The 17,393-nt window shown below is 42.3% G+C and overlaps 4 protein-coding genes across 4 annotated transcripts; 1 reads left to right on the top strand and 3 right to left on the bottom strand.

Moving 5' to 3' along the window:
* The first annotated feature begins 7,119 nt into the window (after positions 1-7,119).
* On the top strand, positions 7,120-7,686 carry LOC138943829 (uncharacterized). The gene has a single exon (XM_070314768.1). It carries the CDS (start codon positions 7,120-7,122, stop codon positions 7,684-7,686), a length of 567 nt encoding a protein of 188 aa, XP_070170869.1.
* Positions 7,687-12,338: 4,652 nt separating this feature from the next.
* Positions 12,339-13,294, bottom strand: LOC138943828 (uncharacterized). The gene is made up of 2 exons (XM_070314767.1): positions 12,962-13,294; positions 12,339-12,770 (listed from the first exon to the last, which is right to left on the bottom strand). The coding sequence occupies exons 1-2, from the start codon at positions 13,292-13,294 to the stop codon at positions 12,339-12,341; spliced, it is 765 nt and encodes a 254-aa protein (XP_070170868.1).
* Positions 13,295-14,017: 723 nt separating this feature from the next.
* On the bottom strand, positions 14,018-14,563 carry LOC138943827 (uncharacterized). The gene has a single exon (XM_070314766.1). It carries the CDS (start codon positions 14,561-14,563, stop codon positions 14,018-14,020), a length of 546 nt encoding a protein of 181 aa, XP_070170867.1.
* A 9-nt stretch (positions 14,564-14,572) lies between these two features.
* On the bottom strand, positions 14,573-15,466 carry LOC138943826 (uncharacterized). The gene has a single exon (XM_070314764.1). The coding sequence runs from the start codon at positions 15,464-15,466 to the stop codon at positions 14,573-14,575; it is 894 nt and encodes a 297-aa protein (XP_070170865.1).
* Positions 15,467-17,393: the final 1,927 nt, after the last annotated feature.

Raw genomic sequence — 17,393 nt, 5'->3', positions numbered from 1 at the left:
TTGTTTGAATTTTTTATTTACAATATGCGTATTTTCGCATAACCAGTAATACATATAATCTATGCATTTTTCAAAATCGAATAAATATTGTAGAATAGAGAGTTGGCGGTTTCATATATAAAGAATTATTGGATAATCCTATTTTTATAATATTCGAATCAGATATTTTTACCACTTCGAATGTCATATCTCGAATCCGCAATGGGATTTCAGTCGATTGTAGAAACCGTTCAATGTTCGCACGTTTTTACATTAGCGATTTCCACATTTCAAAAGGCAATATTATTTGATTGCCCTGATTATCGCCGAGAACCAATTCCACGCAAAATACAGCTCCAACGTTTATTCCAATGTCCAAATATTTGTATGACGTCGGGGTTAAGGCGTATCGTCTTCCGAGTATACGAACCGCGCGACGACGCTCGGATGAAATGCTAGGGTGTAAAAACAATATTATTTATATAAATATTTAAAAGGTGTAAAAAAATATTTCTAAAGTATAAAATTCATTAAGTTAATTAAAACTTACTTATTACATTTCTTTTTCTTACACGGCGAAGTTTCATCACCATCTTGAATCGAAACGTAATAATTCATGCGGCTTCCTTCAGTGGGATATATTTTTATATGAACCTTTCACACAAGTGGTCGATGCAATACTGAACGTATTGAACATATTTAAAATATGTATTAGCGTTGCAAAATTGCAATGTAGTGGGGATTATTGATGACGCAATATATTTTTCAATTTTTCTATTCAAACGCCGATATACGGCTGCTTTGCGATGACATCATCACCAGGTGTGAGATTTAGCCAAATGCACAAAAATGCAATATAATATAAAATTTTTAAGCGCCGATGTGCGGCTGCTTCGCGATGACATCACCCATAGATATCAGATTTCAAACGCGCGTGTCAAAACATGACAAAATCCTAAAATATAAGGATAATCCTCATGATTAAATTGCACTAACATTGGACAGCTGCATGTAATTTGAAACTTTTGCGATACACCTTTGATTTGACATCATCTCTAGACGACAAAATGCAATAATCGACATTAGCCAAAATGTACGTGACAAATCGCGAAATAAAGATTTAGATAGATACACATGATGGAAAGAGACATCAAAATAGAATATAAAATCATAGTAAAGAGGCACACCCTGTCAGTATTTTCGCCAAGAGTCCCGAGACAAAAGCTATTAATAAGCGCATCTTGTTAGCAAAAATTTTTGGCATAAATTTAGAAATATGGCGGAAAACAGTGCCGAACGAATTCTGCGCGAGCAATCTGCAAGGGTAAATTCGATAGAGGAGTACGTTGCGTGGGAGCAACGATGCGACGAATATATCGAATCGGTGGAAGAGCAAAGTCGAATCAAACATCCACGATTATCGATCGGGATTCGGCAATCGCTGATTGCCCGAATCGCATGACTCGAGGAATTGAAGAACTCGTTACACAAACGTTTTGTATATGCGGGTGCAGGATGCAGTACGCGGCAACACGGATTGATTTGGCGAGAGAGCGATACGGTGTTCGACAGCCGCATATTGACTGGTGCGGTTATAAATCATAATCACATCGAGCCTCGTCAATTTTTCGAGGATGCCAAAGACATTGTCCTCGAAGACGTGCAAAATATAATGAAAAAACACTTTAATGTGAAAATTAATACAGTGTTCAATGGTGAATTCGTGACGGGTGATATGCGCGCAAATAAAAGTATCAATACGAGAAACTATGAATTCTTTCGCACATCCGATTTACGCGAATGGTACGAGCGGCGCGTTGTCGAGCCCACTCTAGCATCGCTCGAAGAATTTCAGGAACGCGATAGCGGGTGGGCATTGTCGCGAATACTCGATTTAAATGTAAATATAAATAAATATAATCCAATGCGCGCGGGGTGCCACATTGAATTACTGCGAAAAATAACAATGAAGAGAGCGGTAATAAACGTGCAATCTAATGACAATGCGTGTTTCGCGTGGTCTGCGGTCGCCGCTCTATATCCAGCTGAAAGAAACGTGGATCGGGAATTATCGTATCCTCATTACACGACAGTGCTGAATTTCCAGGATATTGAGTTTCCAGTGACTGTGAATCAAATTAAAAAATTCGAACTTGCCAACGATATCTCAATCAATGTATATAGTATCGAGGAAAAGAACATTGTCCCGACACGTCTGAGTGAGCTGAAAAAAGACAAACAGGGCAACCTGTTGTACATTGAAAACAACAACGTTGGACATTTCGCGTGGATCAAAAATCTATCCCGCCTCGTGAGCTCGCAATTGAGTTGTGGCAAACGAAGACAATATATCTGCGATCGGTACGTATATATTTAATAAATTATATTGCAGAAATCTTTGAACAAAAATTAAAAATTGTTTCTTTTACAGATGTTTGCACTACTTTGGCTCGGACGACAAGTTACAGTCACATACGATGGACTGTCGAGAGATGAACGAGGGCACTATCCGATTACCGAGCGATAAGTGGCTCACGTTCAACAACTATAATCGGAAAGAGCGGCTTCCTTTCGTCGACTTGGAGTGTGTTTTAGAGAAGAGAGGAAGAGAGAAACTACCAACATCATAAAGTATTTAGCATAGCATATTATGTACATTGTTCGTACGATGATTCGTTATCCGCGTATCATTCCCGTCGCGATATCGATTGCATGTCATGGTTCATCGAAGAACTAAAAAATTTAGCGCAACGTGTAAAAATTATTTTATCAGCTAATGTCCCCATGGTAAATTTAACATCTGATGAATGAGAAAATTTTCATAGCGCGACACAATGTCACATTTGCGAGAAACCATTCGTACAAGACGATACACGCGTACGCGATCATTGCCATCTGACCGGGCGATACAGAGGTCCCGCGCATTCAAGTTGCAATTTAAATTATAAAGATTCTTTTTGCATTCCAATAGTTTTTCATAATTTATCCGGTTATGATGCACATTTTATTATAAAGGAAATAGCTACAGCGTTCGAAGGGGGAATCGAGTTACTTCCGATAACAAAAGTAAAATATATGTAAAGAAAATGTATTTATAGAATTTTGAATTTTGAACTTTGCCGCGCTCCCTGCGCTGCCGTGCGAGTAAAGCAGAAAAGATATTTAGATGATAAGAAGAGCTAAGAACCACAAGGAGAGTTAACGAAAAGAAAATTAAAAATAGGAGTTGACAAGTTTACCAAAAAGACTTAAATGTCGTTTCTTTATTTTCAGGTAAGAGTGTGTAAATATGTAAATAGAACCTGTGATTAAGGAAATACAAAAAAAAGCTTTGTTTTCAGAGCAACACATTGCAATTTGGCTTTATTCGTCAATCCTAACTTACAAAAAAAACAAACCTTATAAAACGACATTTCTGGTTATACAAGATACAAGATACAAAAAAAAAATGGAGAAACTTCGTTTCGAGTTTACGATAATACCAGCAAGCGATGGAAAATCAAACATATACGCTATAACTTCAATTGCTACGGAAGATGACAAAGCGTACGCGTTACCAGAAGAGTTACAATCAATTAGTTTCCACAGAGAGATAACAAAAACAACGGCTTATAATAAAGTGAAGAATAGCTTGAAAAAAAGGTACCAAAGTAGAAGAGTTTGGATAAAAATGACAGAGGAACTAGCAAAAGCTTACATAGATGAAGATGGAAATATACAATATGCAGAGCAGTTTTTAGAAGAAATAGAAAAAGATAAACAACAAGGTGCTGCTGCTCATCCAAATGAAACAAATACGTGGGAAAAGATCTTGGAAAAATTAGTAGAGAATACACAGGCAAATGAACAGAAAAGCTTAAAGAACATAGCAGAAAAATTTGTAATTGAAAAGTTTACAAGCAAAAATCCTAATGCTAACAAATGGATTGATATTTTTGAAAGAGAATGTACACGTTTTAAGGTGACAGAAGATGAAAAGAAAATTGAAATACTCAGATTATTTATGGATAAATCATGTGCAGATTGGTACAGCTCAATGATTATAAAATTAACAATGGACTCGGAATGGTCAACATGGAAAAGCAAATTTTGTGAATTATTTGCAAACAAGGGATGGAACCCAGTTACTTATGCACTATTATACAAATACAAAGATGGTTCACTGTTAGATTACGCAATGAGAAAAGAAAAACTTTTATTGGATATGAGAAGATCAATTGACGCAGGTACCTTGGTAGATGTTGTTGCAGCTGGCCTACCAGAGTTTATACTTAATAAAATTGATAGAAAAACATTAAAAGATACAGTGGATTTGTTTAACGAAGTTAGCAAATACGAACACATGGTGAAAAAAAAAATTTTTACTGGAAAGAAAAAAGATATAAATCTGAATACTAAAGGTAGAAATGAAGATCATAAACCATGCAAGATTTGTGAAAAACTAAAAAAAGGTATTCGTTATGACCCTGAAGCAACATGCTGGTTTAAAGCAAAAGAAAAGGATAAAGAGAAAAAAAACTTCATAAAACATGTAAACAATTCGGTGATAAAAGCTGAATTAAACGAGACTGATAAAAAAAACGAATAATAACACCATTAATAACCTTTAAACTAGTAGTGGAGAATAAATTCGAAATATTTGAAGTTTATGATTCAGGTTCAAATGTTTCTTTAATCAAAGTTATTGAAATTAAAAGGAAAAGAAAATAGTTCGAATAATGCAGATTTAGTAACAATTAATGGTGTTAAAAAAACAAAGGGTTTGACGACTTTAAAAATTAAGATTTTTGATATAGAAAAGAGAGTTGATGTATACATTATTGATAAAAAGAATTTCAAATACGATTTTTTGATTGGATTAGATATAATAAAAAAATTCAAATTACTTCAAAACGAGGATCTAGAAATAACTCAGAAAAAAAGTTTAAATTTACAAGAAAAATATAAAGAAGAAATTTCTACAAATAAAAAAACAAATTCGGAAGTAAGAAGTAGAGAAGAGGACAATGATGTCACAGAAAAGTACTTAATAAATTTTAATGAACATGTAAACGAGGAAAATTTCGAAATATAAATAGAATATTTAAATCACCACCAAAAGGCTGAAATAGAAAAACTGATAGACAAATATAAATCGGTCTTCGCGAAGGATAAATATGATGTCGGCAAGGTAAGAGAATATGAAGCACGAATAGACTTATTAGTCGATAAATACTGTAGTAAGAGACCTTACAGGTGCACGGTAGAAGATAAAAAAGAGATAGAACACCAAATATCGAAATTATTAGAAAAAAAACTTATAGAAGAATCTTACAGTCCCTTTGCGGCACCAGTAACTTTGGCATTTAAAAAGGAAGACAATAAAAAATCCAGACTATGTATAGATTTCAGAAATCTGAATAAAATAGTAACACCTCAAGCTCAACCGTTTCCATTAATTGAAGACCTGATGATAAAGACAAGGAACTGCAAATTTTTCTCAACATTAGATATCAATTCGGCATTTTGGTCAATTCCTCTGCGAATGGAAGATAGGAAAAAAACTGCATTCGTAACACAGGAAAGACATTTCCAATGGACCTGCCTGCCTTTTGGACTTAAAACCTCACCAGCAATTTTTCAGAGGATATTAAGTAACATATTAAGGAAGTATAAACTTACTGATTTTGCTGTTAACTATTGTACATAGATGATATACTGATATTTTCTAAATTTTTTTCTGACCACATAAATCATTTGACACAACTACTGGAAGCAATAAAAAAAGAAGGTTTTAGACTAAAATTTACGAAATGCACGTTTGCATCAGACTTAGTGAAATATCTCGGACATATAATATAAAATAATACAATTAATCCAGTGAAAGATAATCTTATTTCAATAAAAGAATTCCCGGTTCCCCAAAAACTCAAAAGAATATCAGGCAGTTTCTAGGAAAAATCAATTTTTATCATGAATACATACCAAAGAGTGCAATAACCCTAGACCTACTGCATAATTTACTCAGAAAAAATAAAAAATTTGTTTGGTCAGAAGAATGTCAAAAATCATTTGAGAAAATAAAAGAACTGTTGTGTTCACAACCGATCCTAGAAATATTTGATCAAGAATTATCAATTAACATTTACACGGATACATCTTTAGAAGGTGTTGGGGCTATTTTGAAACAAACGCAGCCTAATGGAAAAGAAAAACCGGTGACATACTTCTCAAAAAAACTAAATGAAGCCCAAAAAAGGAAAAAAGCAATATATCTAGAATGCTTAGCTATCAAAGAAGCAGTGAAATACTGGCAATACTGGCTTATGGGTAAATCGTTTACAGTGTATTCAGACCAGAAACCGTTAGAGAACATGAATATCAAATCTAGGGCCGATGAAGAGCTAGGAGACTTCACATTCTATCTGTCACAATATGATTTTAAAATCAGGTATGTCTCAGGAAAAGAGAATTTAGAAGCAGATTCTTTAAGCAGAAACCCAGTATTAAGACCAAGTAAAAACAAGGAAGAACAATTGAAAATTGTAAACTTAATAAAACTAGAAGATATTCAGGCAGACCAGGAAAAAAATGAAGAGGTACAAAATAAAAAGAATAAATTAATAAAGAAACACAAAATATACTTCAAAAAGATTAAGGAAAAAGAAAAGATTATTCTATCAGAAAAGTTCAGCGTTGAATTCATGAAAAACATACACAGAAACCTGTGTCATATAGGTATTAAACAAACGCTAAAGAAAATTAGTCCATTATACCAGCGAAAAATTTGACAAAAAACATAAAAGAAGTTTGTAGAAACTGCGAAATATGTATAAAAAATAAATCAAGAGACCAAGACAAATTTGAGTTAATGTCGCACTTAGGCCCGGCCACGAAACCCTTCGAAATAATCTCGATAGACACGATCGGGGGTTTTGGAGGTTCGAGGTCCACAAAAAGATATCTACAATACATCTTCTGGTGGATCATTTCACAAGATATGCATACATTTTAACTTCAAAAACACAGAGTGCAAATGATTTTGTAAAACTAATCAAGAACATATCAGAAACAAATTAAATTGGATTACTTCTCACGGATCAATACCCAGGAATAAATTTAAAGAAGTTCAAGGAATTTTTAAATGGAAATTCAATCCCCATGGTTTTCATGGCAGTAAATGCACCATTCTCAAACGGCCTGAATGAAAGATTAAACCAAACACTTGTGAACAAAATCAGATGTAAAATAAACGAAAAAGAAAAAAAGATAGCTTGGACGACAATAGCTCAAGAATGTGTAAATAAATACAACGATACTGAATACTCGGTTACCGGCTTTGCACCAAGATATCTATTAGACGGCACGAATGTTACTGTCTTACCGAATGAACTAAAGCTGAAAAAATCAGAAAGGGATTTGCTCAAAGATAGGAAGATAGCACTCGAAAATATGAAAAAATCACACAACTACAACAAAAAACTATTTGATAAAAGTCGGAAAAACTATGAATTTAACGTAGGAGATACGGTATACGTGGAGAATGGAAACAAATTGAATAGAAGAAAATTGGATGAGCTGAAGATTGGACCATATGAAATTGTGGAAAAAATATCTCACTCCATATACAGAATTAATACAGACCACAGAAAATCAGAATCAAATCTTTTCCACATCACAAAACTTATCCCAACTCCTAGAGAAGAAGAAGAAGAAGATGGATGTTAAAACTAACGAAAATTTTGCTGTAAATTTTCTTCCAAGGGGGGGCGGGATGTAAAGAAAATGTATTTATAGAATTTTGAATTTTGAACTTGGCCGAGCTCCATGCGCTGCCGTGCGAGTAAAGTAGAAAAGATATTTAGATGATAAGAAGAGCTAAGAACCACGAGGAAAGTTAACGAAAAAAAAATTAAAAATAGGAGTTGACAAGTTTACCAAAAAGACTTAAATGTCGTTTCTTTGTTTTCAGGTAAGAGTGTGTAAATATGTAAATAGAACCTGTGATTAAGGAAATACAAAAAAAAGCTTTGTTTTCAGAGCAATACATTGCAATTTGGATTTAATCGTCAATCCTAACCTACAAAAGAATGAAACCTTATATATATATCATTTACGAAAAATGTTAAACTTACCCAAGAAAAATAAAAAAAATCATATTAAATTGCGGTTTATCGATTCATATAAATTTCTCACAGCTAGTCTCGGTAAATTGGCATCATTCTTGAATAAAGACAAACTCAAAATTTTAGAAACTGAATTCCTAAATTTATTAAAAAATTATTTACGATGTATTTTTTTAAACAATTATTTGTTTTTTTTTGCACTAATTGATTTGTCTCATTATTCTGTAAAATAAAAGTATTACGGTAAGATTATCGAAAATTGAATATTTTATGAGATATTTAATTTTTTATATCAAAAGATGTCAGATTAAAATATAAAATAACTCAAAAAGTACTGAATAAAAAAATAGTTTATTATAGTGTTTTGGAAAGCTCTCGATGTCAGCTACAAGAATACTAAATAAAAAATGGGGGTTTCCATTTAAGATTTTAAAGTTGACCTTCACATGACCTTCAAATGATTTTCCAAGGTCAAATCATTGTCACAATCTTATCTATCTCTTTGAAGCCACACAACTTTTGTTTGAAACATTTTTCGATTTAACGCAGTGTTTCTAAGATATTTGAGTGGTTCCTTTAAAATGGGACACCCTGTATATCACATCGAGTGTGAAGATGTATATGAGAATATAAGCGCAACGTCGACAGATTCGATACCAGCGATTATACGGTGGGCAATGTGTACGGTTACCCCTCGCGAATAAAAAGATACCGGGTTTAATGAAGGATGAAAATAATGGCGCCATCATGACCGAATTCGTCGGACTTAGGGCAAAAATGTACGCGTTGCGAATAGATGGTAAGAAAGACACGAAACAAATAAAAGGCGTCAAGAGTAACATCGTCGCGAGAACGATAACATTCGACAATTACATGCAGTGTTTGAACGAAGAGATTGAAATGACGCGTCAGCAATCTTGTATAAGATCTAAGTTACATGAAATATACACTATTCGCGAGACAAAAATTGCTCTAAATCCGTACGATGACAAGCGGTATATCGTACCCGAAACCACCGACACGCTACCGTGGGGACATTATAAAATACCGTTGTAAATAAAAAGCATGTGTATTTATTGTAAATAAAAAATTATGCATATTTATTGTAAATTAAAATTATATGTATATTTATTGTAAATTATATGTATATTTTATAAAGTTTACAATTTTGTTTATATTTGTAAAATATCTTTAATATTATGTATTATTGTTAACATATTTATAATATATTATTTTTATGTATCCAAGAATTGTGCGTTGCATCAAATCCCAGCCATTTCATATAAACCTCGTCGCCCTTTTTGCGTATCACCTTTTCCACGAGATGTATGTCGGGATTAGCAACGCGTTGTAACTCGTATTCGTAAAATCCGCCGGCGACGGGATTTCCGCGCGAATCTTTGAGTACATAGGTCACGGGATTCGTTTTCTGCACTTTAACGATCTTAAACACTTCGGTCGACCAATTTGGCGTGTAATCTTTGTCAAAGATGATCTTGAATTTACTCACGCGTACCGGATCGCCTACTTTGAATCTTGCCGATGCCGCAATCTTTACGTTGCTGTATACCGTATTTAAAAGTTTATCGGCGATCGCAGGGGTAACATCGATAGGTCTCATGCCGATAGTGCGATGTTTTCGCGCATTGTATTCCCTAACGAGCCGGGACAACGCGTCGATCCACTTGTAATTTTCATTAAACGTAAACATTTTTCACATATTGCTCTTTAACGTTCGGTTGAATCGTTCCATGACCGAGGCTTTCATGATAGAGTACGTCGAATAATGATTAATACTGTGTTTCTTCACGAGTTTCTGTACATTTGCGTTGTAAAATTCTTTTCCTCTGTCGGTTTGAAAATTTTTCGGACATCTTTCATCGTCTCGAATTATCTTTGCGATAGCATCAGCCGTCTCGTTTCCACTCTTATTCTTGAGCGGTACAGCCCACGCATACTTGCTCAACACATCGATAACTGTGAATATGTAGTTGTAGCTTTTGTTGAATCGTGCATATGGACGCATCTCGACCACGTCCGCCTGCCACAGATCGTCGTATCCGCGTACTATGACACGTCTACGTGGGAAATTTTTTCTCGCTGGAGCATGTAATTCTTCCACGAGCAGCTGTTTTTCAGAGGTTTTTTGGGACATATTTGATCGAGGCATAATTTGCAATAATGAGATAATTCCTCCACGTATATTCTTTATATATCTTTCTTCTCCTGCGCTGAATTAGATGTAGTCTGCGCGTGAGTTGCATACGAAGCATTTTCTGCATCTCATCCATCATTATTTGCAGCGTTTGCACATTCGTCTCGAGCGTGATTATTTTTTTCTCAAGTTCTTCCTGTCTGTCCTCCAAAAGCTTGACACGTATTTCCACGTACTGTTTGTTTGCGGCATCAGTATCATCTTCCGGTTGCGCTACGCGTCGCATCTTGCACGACCTTGCGTCAAAGCCGGAGGCTGTCTGACACAGAGCGTTATCGTGTACGTAATTTCTTAGTAATCCATTCCATTGATAGTATGAGTTGTTCGGTGTTCCCAACGATAATCTAAATTTATTAATCGACATTTCAATACAAACAATAAGAACAGACTGACTCGTTTCGCCAACGCATAGATTAATTTCTAATAAGGCCAGCTTCGTAAAGTTCCTCGATAATTGATAATATTTCATTGTCGTGGGCATTGTTGCCGGCTTGACGCGAAGCTTCCAGCAATCGCAAGCGATCTACCAACTCGTTGGGATCATTCCAATGCACCTAATCGATCTTATTATCGTTTAACGTCATAGCGCGCGGTATGTTTATATCTCTTCCAGCTTTTTTTCCAGGCCCTATTATATTTTTAATAGAGATTAATGGCGCTATTATATTTTTATACTTGTATCCCTTGTTACTTAACACTGGATTACGCATATCATTGCCACGTCTATGCGCATTTGTCGCCAGTAATATATTTTTGTATTTAATTTTATCATCGTCATTGTATACGTCACCGTCGGATATTCTCTTGAAAATCAACTCGTAGAGACCTCGTGTTCCCACATATCTTATTCCACCGATAATTATATTGTTATCTTTATCCACATTGTGCGCGATTGAACGCGAAAGCGAGGAACGAAAAGACTCGAGACACGAAATGTTACTTTAAACTCTGTCAGTCTATATTTAAAAACCAATAAATATATATACAAGTTCTTATCGATTGAAATACTTCGTTAAATTTGTTCTCGTTTTCGCATCGGCTAGCTACCGACCACGAAAGCTGAATCCGCGAGCGACGGAACGATCTCGGCTCTAATATTCGCGAGCGACGAATATTTGGCGACGGAGGGATCGCGAGAGTGATATTCACGAGCGATGAATAGTCTCGATAACGAATGAATTCGCTGACCATGAGCGATGGTCTTAAAGAAAAGCGAGCTACTTTACTTTTGCGAGCGTTTCCGAAAAGTAGATAGTCACACTCTGTCACATCAACAATATCAGATCAAGTGCGCCCGGCGGTTCCCCAAGAGAGCTTTAATACAACTGTTCCTTTTCTTATTCTAGAATATTCGACATGTTTTTCTCGCAAGATCGAGCCGGTAGTTGTTTTCGATGATTGTTAAAATTTGAACGTTGTCATTGCTTCTTATTTGTAAATTAGACTCTCTCGGGTGACCGCTGTTTGGCCTGCATGGAACGGCACGAGCGGGCCTGGCGCGATTCGCGTAGCGCCGCTGTTGGAGCAAGCTCCTATTTGTCGCGCGCCGTGCGACACGCAAGATGGCTGCTGACGCGCCAGATTTCGAGCGCGATTAATCCGCGCTTTGTTGTAGCGATCGTTATCGCGGCACTTGCTATTAGTAATTATTCTGCGTTCGGTTTCGAACATTCCGCCCGCCTCGTAGTTGAAGCCTACAAAAGTTATTCGTGCTTGCGGCCCTAGTTTAGCGCGTTAGCGCGTGCTGACTATACGCAGCTGTTTCGGCGCTAGATCACGCGGCGTGAGCGTGGTGTTGAGTCGGGCGATTGGTCGGCGGGGCGTGCTGTGGCGCTATGGAATGCGCATTCCATTCACGTTTTCGCCTGTTTAGATGTGAATTTGCGTAGTATTTATACGTGAGTAATGTCGCGATGGCGAACGGTTCGCGATTCTTTCTGTGCGGTGTCCGGTTGTTCTGTTTCGTGTGCGAGTGTAACTATAAAGTGGAGTGAGTCCGTGTCTAGTGTAAGTGTATGGTGACATAAGGTGAGTATTGTTTAGTAGTCGTCTTCCGGTGCCGCGCTGACCGGGAGGAAAATGAGTTTAGTTAAGGGTCGCTTAAAACTGGATGTGGCGGTGCGCACGTTAACGACCCGGACGACCCCGTCCTCCCCGGGGTGCACGCGTTCGATCCTTGCGAGGGGCCACTTATTCGGCGGCGTCGTCTCGCACTTTAGGAGGCACAACCTTTCCTCGCTGACTTCCTCGTCGGCTTTGCACCATTTAGGCCGGTGCATCAAAGAATGGAGGTACTCCCGGGACCATCGACTCCAGAAATGGTCTCGCAGCTGTTGCAGATGTTGCCACCTGGATAATCGCGTCGCGGCTTCCATGGCGAGGGACGGCTCCGGGACGGCGTTGAGTGCTGTGCCGACGAGGAAGTGACCGGGCGTAAGCGCCTCGAGATCTTCGGGATCGTCCGACAAGGCCTGTAACGGCCGAGAGTTGAGGCACGATTCAATTTGGGCTAGCAGGATGGACCATCTCCTCGTACGTCAGTTTGGCGTCGTCGGAGGTGGTGCTTCGCTGCCTTGACGGCCGCCTCCTAGAGTCCACCGAAATTGGGTGCCGCCGGAGGGTTAATGTGCCATTCAATCCTCTCGGCGGCGATCCCTTTCACGATGCGCCGGCCTTCCTGACCGCTGGCTGCGAAGAGCGCCCGCAATTGGGCGTTGGCGCCCACAAAGTTGGTGCCGCAATCGCTATAGAGGGCTCGACATAGCCCCCGGCGTGCGATAAACCGGCGCAGCGCGGCCAGAAAGGCGTCGGCGGAATAGTCGGAAGCGACATCGAGGTGGACCGCGCGGGTGCTGAGGCAGACAAAGACCACCAGGAAAGCTTTAGTAGCGCGCTGCCCTCGTCCCCTGGAGGTGTGCAACCACATTGGTCTGGCGTAGTCGACACCTGTGTGGAGAAAAAGCCGAGCCGGTGTCACTTGAGGCAGGTTCCCCATGAGAGGTTGCGGAGTCGCCGCCCGTCATCGCAGGCACGTTAAGCAGCAGTGGATGCAGCCTTTGACGAGCGCTCGCCCGCGAGGGATCCAATAGTCTTGGCGGATGGAGCCCAGGGTCAGCTGCACGCCCCCATGCAAGGTCCGGCGATGGCATGCTTCGATGACGAGGCAAGTAAAGGTTGATCTTCCTGGCAAGATGATTGGATGTTTAGCATCGAACGAGAGGATGGAGTGTTTGATCGGCTCGCTGACTCTGAGGATTCCCTGGGTGTCTTTGAAAGGAGTTAACAGGGTGAGTGTACTGCATGTAGGTGAGGAATTGCCCTTTGCGATAGCCACCAACTCCTCTTTGAAGTTCATAGCTTGCACGGCTCGAATCCAGCTCAGGCGCGCCTCCTCGACCTCTGAGGCCCTAAGAACTCGCTGGGCGGCAGGATTGGCCCGTACTTCGGGCGCCAATCTGTCCAAGGATCGGCATCGCCAGCAAGGCCCCCGGGCCGTGACCCGCAGTAGCCGATGAAGGGTCGAGTACTGGCTCAGCATCTCGGGCTCCTGGCTTTCATCCTTGGCTGTCGTAGCGGCGTGCGTCCAGGAGTGCCGCTCGGGGAGCTCGTTCTCGCCGTCGTAATCCCAAGCGGTCGGCCAGCTTCCTGGCCCCGCCCGCAGCCAAGTCGGGCCTTGCCACCAGAGAGGGTGGTTCACCAACTCCTTCGGTGACACTCCTCATGAAGCGCAGTCGGCCGGGTTGTCGCGCCCGGGGATGTGGTGCCACACAGCATCGGGCAACGACGTTTGGATCTCCGACACTCGGTTTGCTACAAACGTCTTCCAGGAAGCGGAATGGCCGCAGAGCCATTCGAGGGCCACAGTTGAGTCCGACCAAAGGTGAAGGGGGGTGTCTGAGGTCTCCAAGACGCGACAGATGTGGCCAACAAGCCGAGAGAGCAGTGATGCCGCACATAGCTCCAAGCGTGGTAATGTCACCTGCTTCAAGGGCGCGACCTTCGTTTTGGCGGCTAGTAAGGTGACTTCAATCTTTCCCTCCCGATTTTCTGTTCGCATGTAAGCGATGGCAGCGTAGGCCTTCTCGGAGGCGTCGGCAAAGCCATGGAATTCCCTTCGGCAAGCTGTTCCGCCCGGGAGGCCGCGGGGGACCCGAATGGTCTCCAGGAGAGGAAGTTCGCTTTGAAATTCCTGCCACCGCAGCACGTCGTCATCAGGAAGTGGGGTATCCCAGTCGACGTCGAGCAGCCAGGTTGCCTGGATCATGATCTTGGCTTATACCGTGGTGGGGGCGAGCCAACCCATCGGGTCAAATAGCCGGGCTGTCAATGAAAGGACTGCTCTTTTAGTTATAGTCAACAACTGGAGCGGCGGAGTTGAGAACGCGAATGAGTCTTCGTGCGGATGCCAACGGAGTCCCAAGGTCGAATGGCTCTCCCCGGGCTGCCACCACCGCGGCTCCCGTTGCAATAGGCCTTCCGCCGGCAGATCAGCGAGCAGTGATGACGCGTTCGTCGACCACTTCTGTAGCGGGAATCCGCCCGCCCTGCAAATCAAAGTTAGTTGCCGTTGCATCTCCTTGGCCTCAGCAATAGTCGGTGCGCCGGTCAGAATGTCATCCATGTAGACATCCTGGCAAAGCGCGTCTGTACCTAGGGGCCACCGGGAGCCCTCGTCGTCGGCTAGCTGACGGAGAGTGCGGATGACTACAAAGGGGGCGTATGAGAGATTGTAAGTAACGGTATTGAGCCGGAATTCCATGATGGCGTCTGGATGATCGCGCCATAAAATCCTCTGCAGGTCTCGATCCAGAGAATGGATGCTGATCTGCCTATACATCTTTTCGATGTCAGCTGCGATGACGTAGCGGTGGCGACGCCACCGCAGCAGGATGTCGGCGAGCGCAGGCAGCAAGTTTGGTCCAACCCTTAGATGCTGATTGAGCGTTTCGCCCGTCGGCAATTTGGACGAGCTATTGAAAACGACTCGCAGCTTGGTCATGGTGCTAGCTTCCCGCATCACCCTGTGATGAGGGAGGTAGCAGCGTTGCCCTTGATCAGCGTCCGCTTCTGGTAAGACTGGCGTCATGTGCTGTAAGTTCGCGTACTGACGCATGAACTTGGCATATAGTTCCTGGAACGGTGCATCTCGGGCAAACCTAATCTCCATGTGTTTTAGCACTCACAGAGCCGAGCGACGTGTGCTGGTGAGGTCAGGCAGAGGCTCGACCACTGGGAGGCGTACAGTGTAGCGTCCGTCGGGCCACCGAGAATGCGTGCGCCTGAAGTGCTCCTCGCACTCCCGGTCATCTTTGGAGGTGGTTGCGGCGGTCTTTGGCATGTCTTCCTGCTCCCAGAAGCGGCGCACCACTCCCGTGAGGTCGTCCTCAAGCCGGCACTGGTGAATATGCGCTAGTAGAGTGGAGGTAGTTTCGCCGATTGCTCCTGACAGATTCCACCCCAGCGTCGTATTCTGAGCCACAGGTTCGCGGCGTTCTTCTCTCCGTAGGCCTTAGCGGAGGATGGCAGCGTGGATGTCGGCTCCAAGGAGGATGTCGACCTGATCCGCGGCGCTGTATTCAGGATCGGCAAGCTCAAGGCTCTCCACATGTGGCCATGTCATCGCTCTGGAATCAAGACCGGCAGCGTAGACGGTAAGCCGCGGGAGTACGAGGGCGCCGACGGACATCGCTGCTCCCCCGCGTCGTGGTGACAGCGCAAGCACGACGCGACCCTTGGTAGTACCGGACTTCTGCCTCCCAACACCGAAGACAGTGACCGAGACAGGTAAGCGCGGCAGCTTTAATCTTTGCGCGAAGCGCTCGGAGATGATCGACGACTCCGAGCCCTGGTCGATGAGCGCGCGCGCCCGATGTTGGATGCCGTGACGATCGGCCACGAGAACGCGAGCGGTTGCGAGGAGCACGGTGACCGGTCGGTCGGAAGGTCCCTGCGCGACGAGCGACGATTTCGCGACGATATTAATGCGACAGGCGTCGTGCAGCGAGGAGTGGTGACGCGCGTCACACACGGAACACTCTTTTGGAAGCGCACTCGCTTACTTGGTGCCGGCCGAGACAATTCAGGCACAATTTACTCGCCTCGACAACTCGATTCCGTTCTAGGGCAGTCTTCTTCTTGTACTCCTTGCAGAGCATCAAGAAGTGATCTCGCTGGCACAGCGCGCAGCGACCTCGTTTGACCTCAGGTTTGCTCTCTTGTTTGCGTGCGAGGTGGCTTTGAGTAGATCTAGGCATGCTGGACCCCGGTTTGTAAGCAGGGCGTCGGCTTTAATCGGCTGCATCGATTCCAGGGCGTGAAGACGTCTATCGAGAAACAGCTCAAGAGTGTCGAACGATGGAGGCTCCTTCGTGTCGCTTATAGAGTTTTCCCATTTGCGGCGCGACCGCGAGTCGAGAAGTTCGACAGCTAAATACACGAACAAGTCCTCGCTACAGTCGATCGGCCGGCCGATGTTTTCAAGCGAGCTAACACTTGACTTTAGGCAATGGAAGATTTTTCTGAGCTCGGACGGGGATTCGCCCTTCACCCACGTATCGGTGTCGCAAGACCGAATGGCTCTTATGTGGCGCGCACGCATCTAGTGTGTTAGTCGCGCGATTCCTTCTCGTCTTGGACGCAGCAGCGGAATCGTCGCGCTTACCGAACGTTTACTCCACGGATACGAGTGGCGTGGAAGGACGATTACAACGTTCATCCCGCACGCTTTGTACGCCGTAGCGAAATATAAGTGCGTGCTAAAAGCACGATAGCACATTTATCCTTGACGTCTAAGCATCGGCATCGTCGATCTAGCGTCAGAGTACATCGCGCGGCCCTCGCGATCGCGCGTTTACATTGGGAGAATGAGAATGAGTATGATCTTTTTATAATACATAATATAAAATGGAGAATGATCTTGAAGTAAGAGAGGAAGAGGTTTATTATATACACGGACCGCCTCGTTCCTCTCACGAAGACGAGACGCACGCATAAAGTGTGTTGCATAATAAGTAGTAGTAGATAGAGTGTCGCCGACCGGCTAATAAAGACCGGCGGCGCGAGAAGTAAGAGCTTAATAGCGACGGGCCTTCGGG

Source organism: Polyergus mexicanus, unplaced genomic scaffold (genome assembly GCF_030449975.1).
Source record: "Polyergus mexicanus isolate NDT 795.1 unplaced genomic scaffold, iyPolMexi1.0 SCAF_45, whole genome shotgun sequence".
In the NCBI taxonomy this organism is placed as follows: domain Eukaryota; kingdom Metazoa; phylum Arthropoda; class Insecta; order Hymenoptera; family Formicidae; genus Polyergus; species Polyergus mexicanus.
Note: the sequence above shows the minus strand (reverse complement) of the source record. Positions and strands in the feature narration are given on the sequence as shown.